Source organism: Chrysochloris asiatica, unplaced genomic scaffold (genome assembly GCF_000296735.1).
Source record: "Chrysochloris asiatica unplaced genomic scaffold, ChrAsi1.0 scaffold00034, whole genome shotgun sequence".
Taxonomy (NCBI): Eukaryota; Metazoa; Chordata; class Mammalia; order Afrosoricida; family Chrysochloridae; genus Chrysochloris; species Chrysochloris asiatica.
This window is the reverse complement of record NW_006408552.1, coordinates 5,687,542-5,700,229: the sequence shown is the minus strand read 5'-3', so window position 1 is coordinate 5,700,229 and position 12,688 is coordinate 5,687,542. Positions and strand designations below refer to the sequence as shown.

At 49.4% G+C, this 12,688-nt stretch overlaps 1 protein-coding gene across 1 annotated transcript in view; it reads left to right on the top strand.

Annotated features, from left to right (window-relative positions):
• Positions 1–7: 7 nt before the first annotated feature.
• GATSL2 (GATS protein-like 2) overlaps positions 8–12,688 on the top strand; it is a 62,009-nt gene continuing 49,328 nt past the window's right edge. The window contains exons 1-3 of the mRNA XM_006859715.1: positions 8–120; positions 7,732–7,738; positions 10,700–10,752. Of these exons, the coding sequence (XP_006859777.1) occupies positions 8–120; positions 7,732–7,738; positions 10,700–10,752 (173 nt within the window). The remainder of the gene's footprint in view (positions 121–7,731; positions 7,739–10,699; positions 10,753–12,688) is intronic.

The window sequence follows — 12,688 nt, the reverse complement described above, 5'->3', positions numbered from 1 at the left end:
GCGGACGATGGAACTCCACATCTTGGAGCACCGGCTGCAAGTTGCCAGCGTCGCCAAGGAGAGTATCTCGCTCTTTACCTACGGCTTGATCAAACTTGCCTTCCTGTCGTCCAAGACCAGGTGAGCGCGGGGACGCGGCGCGGGGACGAGGCGCCGGCCGGCCCGAGACAAAGGGGCGCAGCCGGGCGGCTGTCCCCGCGCGGCGGCTCCAAAACAACTTGGAACCCGGGGAGCGACTCTGCTCCCCGGCCCAGTCGGCCGATCTGCCCTCTCACCGGGTCCCTCCATCCTGGCCTCCCTCCCTCCCGCCCCCATGCACCCCTGCCACTGTCTCCCCGCACCGCGGCCCCCCTCGCATCCCCTCCCCGAAATCCCGAGGGTTGGGCGGGCTGCCATGACGAATCCTGGAATGAATGAACGAACGAATGAATGAATGAAAAACAGGTGTGGGGGCGCGGCGGTACAAAAAACAAACTCGCCCCCATCCCCCATCCCCTTGGCTGGGCCGGCCCCTGTCGCCCCAGCGGGGGCAGGGATTGTGCTGAGCGCGGCTACCCGGGGCAGGGAATCATAAAATCATTAGTGGGTGTTTATCTCCAGGTTGCTGCCGGCGCTGGAGGTGGGGTGGTGGCCCTGATTCTTTCTTCTTGGGGTCCAGAAACGGGGGTGGGGGGGCTGTTTTGCGGAACCGTGAAAAGGGGAGGAGCAGGAGTGTTTATGGATTTGCCTAGGGCAGGGCTTGGATGCTGCAGGGGGAAAATAGTTGAAGGCCCTGGGAGGTAAGGGGAAAAAAAAAAAACCTTGGATTTTTCAATGCCAGGTAAGGGTTTGACTTTTTAAGCCCAGAGATTAAGGTTCTGTGGGTGGCTTTTTTTTTGGTTTTGTTTTAAGGAGTCATTCCCGGTAGTGTGCAAAATAGTTGTTTTAACTTAAGTCCTTGTTTTCCCACCATTATGGTTGTTCAAAGGGGTGATGAAGTTGTAGCTGGTTGTTTTGGGGGAAATTGGGGTAGAACACTTTTCTGGTTTCAAAATGCAGACGCCAGTTATAAGTCTTGGTGAACTGAAACCAAGCCCCCACCCCCACCCCAGGCTGCCCCCTTTGGCGCTGAGCTCAGGCAATGCAAGGCACCAATGATTCAGAGCTCTTGCCCGCCTGTTAAAGTTCTGGCTTGGAAAGCCCACTTTGCTGTGTCCCTGAGCGCCAGCCCAGGCTGCCATTGTTTGTGAGATGAAGAAAGCCCAGCTAGTGGCATCTTGTTTACTTTCTTGTTTGGCTGCTCGGTGGGGTAAGAAGGGTTGAAATCCTAGGCTTCTCCTGAGCCCGGGACCTGGGAGGCTGGCCCCTGTGATTGCAAAGGTAAATTATTAAACAGGTCATTTGAAAACAAAAGCCAGCAGCTCAAGTTCTGGATCACCCTCCCCCAGACCCTTTCTGGCTGTTGACCCTTCAGTCCAGTAGCTGCTCCCTATCTACACGTACCCTCAGCCCTCCACCCTAGCTGGTCTCCAGGTTCTGCAGCTGAAGGGAACCGAATGGCCTTGTTTTTCCAACCCTTGGCCTTAGCCTCTGGAGCCCCCTGGCTGATTCCCCAGTAACTTTCAAATAGGAATAATGACTCAGTGGGGCTGTACCAGGGGCCTGAGTGCTGGGAGGAGCCGGCAGAGGGGTGGGGGCGCCTTCTTAGAAAGCCTGCGTTCCTTCAGCCAGTTTCATTTGTGGAAGGGCTGGCCCCCACGTCCCTCTGGAAATGCCTGTCTGACTACGGAAATCATCCTTCGCAATGGGCCCCCTTCTCCCTTTTTTTTTTTTTTTCAAGAAACAGCTGGTCCCAGGTCCAATCCCAAGATGACTCAACGGTCAGAGGTCAAAGGTCACTCCATGTCTCCAGGCTCTGTGTCCAGTAGGTGCCTGAGCATGTGTGTCAGGAAGCTAAAGGCCCGCCGCCCTGAGCCACTCTGGTTGTGACCAGTCCCTGCATTGCCTGAGAAGCTAGGGCGAGGTCTCTGGGTCTTACTTTACCCATTTGTACAGTGGAGCTCTGGTAGTGTAGTGGTTACGAATTGGGCTGTGAACCTCAAGGTTTGCAGTTCGAAACTACCAGCTGTTCCACGGGAGAAAGATGAGGCTTTCTGCTCCCGTAAAGATTTACAGCCTCGGAAACCCTGTACAGGGTCGCTATGAGTCGGAACTGACTCCACGGCACAGAACCACATCAACAGTGGAGCTCACATCAATCAGCCAGCTCCTGTCCAGAGCTGACTGTGTATGTGACTTGGGCCGATTGTGGAAAATTACTTTTTTAACAAGTGTGAAAAGGAGCCCTGGTTGCACTGTGGTTAAGGCATTTGTCAGCAGACTGAAAGGTCAGCAGTTTGAACCCGACAACCGCTCTGAGGGAGAACTACATGGCAGTCTGTTTCTGTACACATTTTATAGCCTCAAAACCCCACAGGGCAGTTCGACTCTGCCCTATTATTGTATGCCTTGGAGTTGGTTCTGACTCATAGCAACCCTGTATAGGGTTCCCAAGAGCAGCTGGTTGGGTTTGAAGTGCTGACCAGTCTAGTGCTTATCCTGTAAGGCCACACCAGGGCTCATGCGTAGTACAGACGGTTTGTTGTGGGATGCTAACTGAAAGGTTGGTGGTGCAAATCTGCCAACAGTACCACAGAAGAAAAGTCTGGCAGTTGACTGCCCTAAGATTCCAGCCATTGAAAACCCTGTGGAGCACCATTCTACTGTGCTCCACAGAGCCACCTTGAGCTGGAATCAACTCAATGGCAATGGATTTGGGGGTTTTGTTTATTTGTTTGAAGGGGGTGATGAGATACGGATCTAGTATTCAAGTTCCTTTCACTACAGCCATGGCCAGTGGCTATCCCTTCCCCGTGCACCCTCTCCCTTCTCCTTCCCCCCAGACCAGTGAGAGTTCTGAAGGACTCTGCTGTTGTCTTCTGCTCTTCCTAGCCAGTCTGTCTTCTCTGCAGATACCTGGGAGTGTCCATTTGATGGCAGTGGACTTCTGTTTCACAATTTTTCATCACTCCTTGTAGGGTAGAAGACAGAGTTCTGGTATTACTATAAGGTATGCACTGGACTGCTAACTGCAAGGTTGACAGTTCAAACCTACCAGCTGAGACTTTCGGCTCCCACACAGATTGGCAGCCTCGGAAATCCTATACAGCAGGGATGCTATGACGCAATGGTCTTGGGTGGGTATAAGGTCAACGAATCCTTGAAGTGGCATTCAAGGCCTTTTAGAATCTAGGTCCTGATTCCTCCACTTTAGCCAGTCCTGGGCAGATACTCTAAAGAGCCCGGGTGACATAGTGGGTTAAAATGACAAGGTCGGCAGTTCAAACCCACCAGCCACTCCAGGGAAGAAAGATAAGAGTCTTCAAAACTCAGGAGCAGGTGGACTCTGTTGAAAAAGGGTTGGTGTGAGTCAGAATGCACTGGAAGAATCTGGTCAGTGGCACCGTGTTGTGTTTTGGGAGTGGGGAGGTGGGTAGATAGTCTAGTGGCACATGATTTACCTGCTCGTGCCATCTTTCGCCTCACCTTCGCACCCTCCCATATTCCATCTTTGCAGGATGTTCCCTTCCCAACGGTAGTATATCCCTTTTGTCCCTCATGACCTCTTGGGTATCACCCTCCCTGACCTCACTGGGCAGACTTAGTCACTGCCTTCTTCTTTGGGAGGGAGCTGGCATGGGGAGACACCCGCCCGGTGTGGGCTGCCACAGGGGCCAAGGTGGCCTGGCCCTCCAGCATGTACACAAGTGCTGTTAGGATGTGTCCGGACTCACAAGAAAGAAATGCCTGGTGATCTGTTTCCAAAAACCAGCCACTGAAACCCTACAGGTGATCATCATCCCTCCAGCCCGCCCGCCGGTCAGGAGGATGGTACAGGCTGGGGGATACAGGGTTCTGTTGTAAGGTGTTCACACATAGCAGCAACCACATATTCCCATTTCAAAGTGCTAAACTCCAGCGCCACCTCCTGCAGGCAGCCTCCTTGCCCCGCTTTTTGACTCCCACCCTCCCCTGCCACAATTGTAGAGATGCCCAGGGCCAGGGGAGGGTGGGAGTCACAGAAGTGAAGTGACTTACTCAAGGTCACCCAGTGAGTGGTAGAGTCAACTTCGCGTCTTCCTCTTCCTTGCTCCAGCTGGCGCTCATATTCTACAATAGCCAAAGCTCTTCTATTTGCAAGGCACTGTCGTTTTCTCCTTCCGGAGCACAGGATTGAACCGTGGGCCTTTGTGGATTTTCTTCTACCAGGAATGCTTGCTCCTCATAACCTCCCATTCAAACTTTCTTTTGGGGCCTTGGTGAGATGTCCCTCCTGCACCAGACCTCACATCTCAGCTCTGGCCCATAGCAGCCTGTTGCTTGTCTTACTCCCCCTCCTAGATTATAAACCCCAATGCCAGGAACTTGTTTTTTTTTTTTTTTTCTTAAATGTTTTATTGTGAATTATGTGATAGTTTACATGGGAGAACATTAGTTTTACATTCATTCTATCGTATATCGTCTCATTGCCATCGTTACAACCCCCTCCATGAGGAACTTTTCTGTACGTCTTTTTACCCATCTTCCCCTGTCCACTGCCACCACCACTGCCACATAGTCACCAATCACTATTTGGTAAGAGTGGCGTAACCTATTTTACCGGTCCGGGGACTGGAAAAATAAAATGGTTTATTCTCGGTCACATCACTGGGAAGAAGCAGAGCTGGGATTTGAACCAGGTTCCTTCTCTGCTGTGCTCAGCACACTGCTTTGTAGACTCTTAGTAAATGTGTGTGTGATAGATGGCCCCCCCATGCATGGAGTGACCCAGATTCCAGTCAACTGTTTACCCATCTCTTCTGAGTGTTCTGGGGGCTGGGAGAAGGACAGCTGCATAGGACATTGGAGCCACATCTGGGTGTGTCTACAATAGGGGACCAGAAGGCCTGCTAAGGGCACCTATTTTAGGCGCAACACTAGAGGGTGAGACCCTTTGGGAGGTGCAGAAAGCAACCTGGCCTCGCTTTGGGGTTGCTGCGAATCAGCCACACCACATCTGAGGCTGATGAGATGGGTGGGCGCTGACGGGCCCACTTGTCTCAGGAGTCCTGGAGGGACCCATCATGGGGGCGGCAGTCGGAGTGTTGGACCGTAAGGTTCTGATGGGCTTCCTGGTTGCAGAGAGAATGTGCTCTCTCTGGAGGGACATGAAAGCTCCACGCTGGGATTCCTTCCAGACCTCACCCAGTGTGTCCTTCGACTTGTATGCTTCTTGGTGGTACTAAACCTATAAGTCATTGTTATTGGTCTTCAGTGCTGTCGAGTTGGTTCTGACTCAGAGTGACCCTGCATAGGGTTTCCAAAGAGCATCTGGTGAGTTTGAACCACCAACCTTAGGGTTCAGATTGACCTTGCTGTCGTCCGGTGCTTATCCGACAGCGCCACGCCAGGACTCTTTGAACGCTGGGGTTGTTTCAGCAGATCCCATAGGAGTAATGAGCTCTCCCAGGGGTTGGCATCTACCTGTCTGGAATCCAAAAGAAGGTCTCCTCTCCTAACTTGGGTGCTCTGACATCGTGGCCAGGGTCAGAACCAGAAAGTGCTGTGTGTGTGGCTGGGGTCGAGGATGGAGAAGTGTGGAGGTGAGGACTGGACCCAGCTCCACGTTTTGGGGATAGATTCATGCCGAATCTTGTAACGCAGCTGGCAGTGAAGGGGGTCCTTCCTACTCTGCCCCTTGCTTAGTGTACCCTGGCTAGCAAAGTCCAGACCGGCTACAGAGCTGCTTCTCTGTCCAGTCTGCAGTTTGGCTGCTAGAGCGTCTGCAGCCACAAGCCTGCTTTTCCAGACACATCTATGATGTCTGCTTAGTGCCCCCTTCTGGTGCATGCAGCTTGCACTATCCGGAATGGTACTCTCCACCCAGCCCCTTTGTCTGCCTGCTCATCCTCTTAAATTCTGTTTGAGCTTCACCTCCAGAAAGTCCGCCTTGAGTACCCAGCCAGGCTCACATCCTGTCTCTGGTAAAATAGTCTTAATCTATAAACCGACTTAATCCATCTGCAGCAGATGAGGTATGGAATATCAGCAAGGATGCTTTGGGCTGCAAGGAACAAAAAGCCACAATTTAAGTGGCTTAAACAATCAGGAGTTTTCACTTCCCATGATAGGAGGTCATGTGTTGGGCTGTTCCAAATCTTAATAGTGTCAGTAAGGAACTGGGTCTTCATCTTTCTCTGTGGCCATCTTGCCGTGATAGTGTGTACCCACCAACTACTGCTGAGTCAATTCCAACTCATAGCCACCCTATAGACCGAGTAGGACTGTTCTGTAGGCTGTAAATCGGTACAGAAATATACTGCCTTATTGTGTCCCATGGAGCCACTGGTAGATTTGAACTGCTAACCTTCTGGTTCACAGCCCAATGCTTAAGTCACTGCATCACCTGGGTTATCGCCCCTCATCAGGCTTCCATATTTCATTGGTCAGAACTGGGTCACATGAACATGCCTAAACATGCCTAAACCAATCAGTGGCACAGGGAATGAGACCATCGTGGACCAATAAGGATTCAGTGCTGACGCTGCATCTTGCCCTCAGGGAGGTGGTGGGCCCAGTGGCTGTAGGGGAGTAACCAGCCATGTGGTTACTCTGTGATAGAAGCTTGGAGGGTGGCTCAGGTGTGAGGGGCCCTGACAGGACTGAGATCTCATGATAGGGCTTGGAGTCACATTAATGTAAACATCAACCCGAGACCTAAGAAGGGTCACAATGCTGGCTCCCCTGGAGCCTGGACCTTCTAGGACATCTCATAAAGACTGGAGCTGTGATCTCAATCAGAGCTGCTTGTGTGGGCCTGGGAACCCTGGGAGGGGCCAGGGCTGTTCATACAAGGTGCCAGCTTCTAAGACTCTCCTAGGATTCCTGCTTGTTCTCTATCCCCATGAGGCCGAACTAGGAGAATGAAGCAGTAGTATGAGTGAGGACCCCTTGTAAAACATTCACCACGTGGGTTAGGTACTCATCCAATCACCATCTATATATTGTTGTCGGCTGCCATCGGAATGGCCCCTGACTCAGGGTGACCCCGCACACAGTGTTCCCTCTTTCTGATCATTTGGGGATCAGACCATTGTGATTGGGCTAGGGAGGCTCATTGACTGATTTTGGTGGAAGATCGCCAGCCCCTATTTCCTGAAATGCCTTCGTTTGGAAGCTTCCCTGAGCCCTATTCGTCAGGACAGAAGCATGCATGCCTCCAAAGTGGCTGCACATGAGGTGCCCTGGACGGGGCTCAAACCTGGGTCTCTTGCACGGAGGGTAAGAATTGTACTCCTCAACCACCACCGCCCACTGTACATTAAGAAGTATTGCTGCAAAATCATAGGAACCTTTTATTGAACAAAAATATTCCTTTGGGAAGCTGTTGTTTTTCAACATACCCTCTATCTAGGGCTAGGCATTCCTGAAGGCGGTGTTTTATCACTGGGACCAACTTTTCCAAAGAATTCTGCGTCTTCAGTTTACACCACATCAAAATGGCAGTTATTATAGCCTTCTCAGGGGCTCCAGTCATGTCCTTTTAGGTGTCCTTTGAGTTTGATGAACAAAAACGTCTCACGAGGCAAGATCAGGGCTGTTGGTCGATGGGCTTGAGTTTTCCCAATGAACCTCTCATACGACAGCTCTTGCTACGCTTGAAGAATGAGCCAGGTGCGTTGTCGTAATGGGAGAAATTTCCTTCACGCAACTTTCCTGGTCTTTAGTCTCAGCAGTGCAGTTTTCAATTTCCTTGAAACTTCTTAATAAGCCCCTTTGAGAAAAGCTATCAAGATTCCCACACGTTGGCATGCCAAAAATCAGTCTCCATAACCTTCTGAGCTGACCTCACTGTCTTGAATTCCACTGGCCCAACAGAGCCCCTCAGTGGCCCCTGGTTTAATTGGACTTTGCTCTCTGGACCTTATTAGTACATCCAAGATTCGTCCCCTGTTACAATTCATTCCGTCACATCGGCTTTGTGATTTAAAAGGCTGATGGACAGATGAGCTCTTTGAGCTAACTGAGATCAGTCCTTTGGACACTTTGAGACCCGTTAACCCAAAAGCGCTCAGAGAACAAGATGTTCCCTTAAAATGGAAAATGCCGAACCATGTGAGAGACCAACTTTGGTAGCTGCCATTTCAGTGGTCTTCCATCAGTTTCTGGGCTTGAGCCACCATTTCTTCATTCATAGACAGTGACTTTGTCACTCTCCTAGCGCATTTTTGAGGTCTTCCTGACCTCTGTTAAAACATTTGATCCATCTAAAATCTCTTGTTTTATGTGGGCAGCGTTACTATAAACTTACTGCAAAGCTTCTATGATTTGAGAAGATGTCCATTTGAATTTTGTTAAAAATTTGATGTTAGCCCAAACTTCAAAATCATTTTTTCCCATGGCCCCAAAAAGTATCCTTTTTTTTTTTTTGAGGTACCCTCGACAGCACTTAACAACAAAAATAAAACTCAGACAAGTATGTTGTGGAATTATGGTGAGAACTTGTCAGTGGTCATCTAGGAATCTCAGCATGTTTTGCTTGGAATAAACCTGTGCCATGTATAAGCGGAAACCTTAGTAGCAGTATTTTTTGCCCTGCCCTCTTATTTGCTTATTTAATCCTTACAACTTTATAAAGTTGGCTCTCTGTTATTCCTATTTTTCAGATGAAGACATTGAGACACTTTGTGCCCAAGGACCGTAGTAGTGGCAGAGCTGGGGTTTGATCCCAGGAAGTCTGGCGGTAGAACCATCCCAATGACCTCACATGCCAGGTGTTCATGTTGATCAGTTTGGGCTTAGGTAGTTGTTGGGACTTAAGAGAGAAACAGTGTGGAGCTCATGTTTTACAGAAATAGTGCCTGGTTCACCAGAAATGCCTATCAGCTTTTTTAGCTGAGGGAGCAAGTGCCCTGGTTAACCTGACTGGCACCGGTCTGGAGGCAGAATTTGAAAAGCCCAGGTTTGACTTTTTAAGGTTCCTCACATGGAGTCTTGATGTGGTGCTATAGGATAAGCAGTGGATTGCTAACTGCCAGATCAGTGGTTCAAACCCACCAGCCACTTCTTGGAAACCTTATACAGGGTCACTATGAGTCAGAATCGACTCAGTGGCACTTTACAACATGCATATAGGAGTCCCCAGTGCTGAAAACGTGAATGTGCTCAAGTTGGCGATTAAAGTCCACCCAGAGACTCCTCTGACAATATATTTCCAAAAGGTTCCAGCCATTGACAACCCTATAGGGCTCAAGTCTACTCTGAACCACTTGAGGGCGCCATAAATCGGTGTCGCACTGATGGCAACTGGTTGGTTCCATGTGCAGATTCACACCCAGAGTCTAGGAAGTGAAGTTTCTGTCCCTGCCGTCAGGCAACTGGATCAAGGAGTCTAGTCATTTGAATATAGGACCCTTTGAAAGGGGCAAACATGAAGGCTTCCTGAAGGACCCTGGTAACATAACAAAGTGAAAGTTCCATCCTATCAGCCAGGACCTGGAGAAAGCTGAGGATGCCTGGGAAACCCTAAGGAACAGTTCTCTGCCCTGTAAACTCAATATGAGTTGGAATCAACCGGATTGCAGTGGTTTAGGTTGATAGTTTTAAAGTACCCTGAGTCCTTTGATACTTCTCTGTTCAAAAGCCAAAGTGTCCACTCTTTCCCACCCTCACTGGGTTCCTTTAAGTGAGGGGGAAGTCTGCCATGTTGTGAGGACACTCAAGCATCCCTGTGGAGAGGCCCACAGTGGACAGAAACTGAGATCTCCCAAACCAACAGGCAGCGCCAGCTTGCCTCCCTATGAGTGAACCATCTTATCCGCTGATCTTCCAGCCCTGGACGAGCCTCCCAATGGTGGCGTCTTGTCCAGAGTTTTCTAAGAGACCCTGAGACCGAATTGCCAAAATTCTTAGCCCAGAGTAATTATGAGGCCTAATCAAAGTTTACTGTGGCTACAAGCCACAAGGTTCTGGGCTAATTTGTATGCAGCAATAGATAACTAATAAAGTGACCGTGTAATTTATCAGCCAAACGGGGACATTTTTTAGAGTAACAGAGCACTGAAAATAATTACCCAGACAACAGGACAAACCAGAATGTAAAATCACCTTATCTCTAGTTCAGTCAGCCCTCCCTTGCAAGTCCTGAAACACCTCTTTCTCCCCAGAGGCAACTCCAGCATCATATCCAGGAAACCACCATGGGGCTGGGTGAGCAGCTTCTTGGTTGGGGTCATCCGGGTCTCAGAGATGGAGGTTGGGAGGGCAGGTTCCCTTCTGTCCTCATCCCAGGTATGCATCCAGGCATTGTCTTATCTCCGAAGGGTCAAGGGAGGCGCTTGTGTAAAAGGCTGAAGTCTCTTCTGAGCACCGCGCTTGGGAGGCAAAGTTTGTTCTTGAAATAGACTAATGCTGTGAGTTCTTGTCCTCCAGGCGCTCCTTGGAAACTATACAGCAGGGGTGGGGAACATCTGGCCAGCAAAATCATTTGGTCTGGCGCTGCCAAGGCAACCACAGTTCCAGCCATCATGTTGTTGTTGAGTGCCATCGAGTCTGTTCCGACTCATAGCGACCCTGTATAGGGTTTCCAAGGAGTGCTGGTGAGTTTGAACCACCAACTTTGCGGTTTAAACCGACTTTGCAGTTCAGCACATTAACCCACAGTGCCACTCCAGGACAATACATTGTTGTTGTTAGGTACCATTGAGTCAATTCTGACCCTGCGTTGGGTTTCCAAGGAGCAGCTGGTGAGCTTGAACCACCAACCTTGCAGTTCAAACAACTTTGCAGTCTGACGCATTAACCCACAGCACCACACCAGGACTCTAGGATGTTACATTGTTGTTGTTGTTAAGTGCCATCGAGTCGGTTCCGACCCATAGCGACCCTGTACAGGGTTTCCGAGGTAGGATGTTACATTAGGGGAGAGTTAATTAAATGATTGCTAAATACAGTAGGCTAATTCTTTAGTTATTAGTTTTTTATGGCCTGCCAATGATGTTATGAAAATTTGGCAGAATAAAGGTTCCCCATCCCTGCTGTATCGTGTCGCTGTGAGTTGGAACTGGCACAATGACACTTAAGAGCAGCAAAACAAAATGCTGCCTGATCCTTCTCTGTCCCCATGATGGGGTGTGGATCAGACCATTGTAGGATTTTTCAGAAGTGGATCACCAGGCCTTTGTTCATAGTCTGTCTTAGTCTAGGACCTCTGCTGAAGCCTGGTCAGCATTGAGACACATGCCAGCCTCCACTGACAGGCAGGTGCTATGTTGGAGGTGTGTTGCCCCGTGTCTCAAACCTGCGTCTCCCCAATGAAGGCAAGAGTTTTGCCACTGGACCTCCCATCCTGCCCTGAATAAACACTCTATAATTTCTTGGGGGCAGTGGATGGCAATGCCATGTTGCTGTACGAGTTCAGTTAAAAAGGGTTTAAGGGGGAAATCGCTTCTAGATGCCTTATAGTCATTCCTCCTTGTCTTAAATTACAAGGATAAGTCAAGAAGTCTTACTGCTAGCCCCCAGTTCATACATGCCCAGGTTTATTCTGAACAAGACAATGTCTAGAACATGCTTGGGACTTCAGTGGATGGCTGCAGATGTTCTCTCAGTAATACATGTGTCTCGGTCTCAGGTTCAAGTCGATTTCAACTCAGATCAGTCAGCTCCACAGGACAGCATGGTACTGCTTGGCTCCTCGGGTTTCCAGGCTCTAACTCTTTACAGGGCAGACCGCCTCATCTTTCTACTTTGGAGCAGCTGGTGGGTTCAAACCACCAACCTTTCGGTTAGCAGGCAAACACATAACCCCTGGTGCCACCAGAGCTCCTTTTAGTCTCAGTAGAATGCCTTCATAAAAAGGTACCTTCCAGGCGGTCTGCTGGGCCAGGTCAGTTCAAAGCAGAGAGGTCAGCTCAGAAGGTTATGGAGACTGTATTTTGGGATTCCAAAGTGGAGGGGATCATCTTGATAGATTTTCTTCTTCCTTAGTAAGCCCCCGTGAAAGACCCCAGGACGATCATAGGGGCTTATTAGAAAGAAGTTTTAAGAAAATTGAAGACATGCTGGTGAGTAAAAGGCTAGGATAGTCATGTTAAAGGGATTTGTTTTTCATCATGATAATGCGCCTGCTCATTCTTGGAGGGTAGCAAGGGCTATGTTAACACCACTGAGAAACCTTATGCCATCTACACTACAGCCCTCAGCCTGCCCCTTCAGAATTTTTCTTGTTCCTGAAACTCAAATGACATGGAAAAGGAACACAATATTTGGGTCCCTCAAGGATACCAAAACCACCTTTTATGTGGTGTCCTACAAAATCGGTTGGAACCGCAAGAAAGCAGTTCAAGCTTGTCAGCCACTCTTAGAAAACCCTATACAGTGTCGCTATGGGTCGGAACTGACTCGACAGTACTTAACAATATGGTGTAAAACGAAGAGTTCTTCAAGGGAACATTGCCATCTGATATAGACCTAGGTGGAACATTATATGGAGAAGCAAAAGCGTCACATTTTGATCTTTTTGTTTAATAAAGGTTTCTATGGTTTTCATGCAAGGAGCTCTGGTAGCGTAGTGGTTACGAATCGGGCTGCGAACCTTAAGGTCAGCGGTTCGAAACTACCAGCCGCTCCG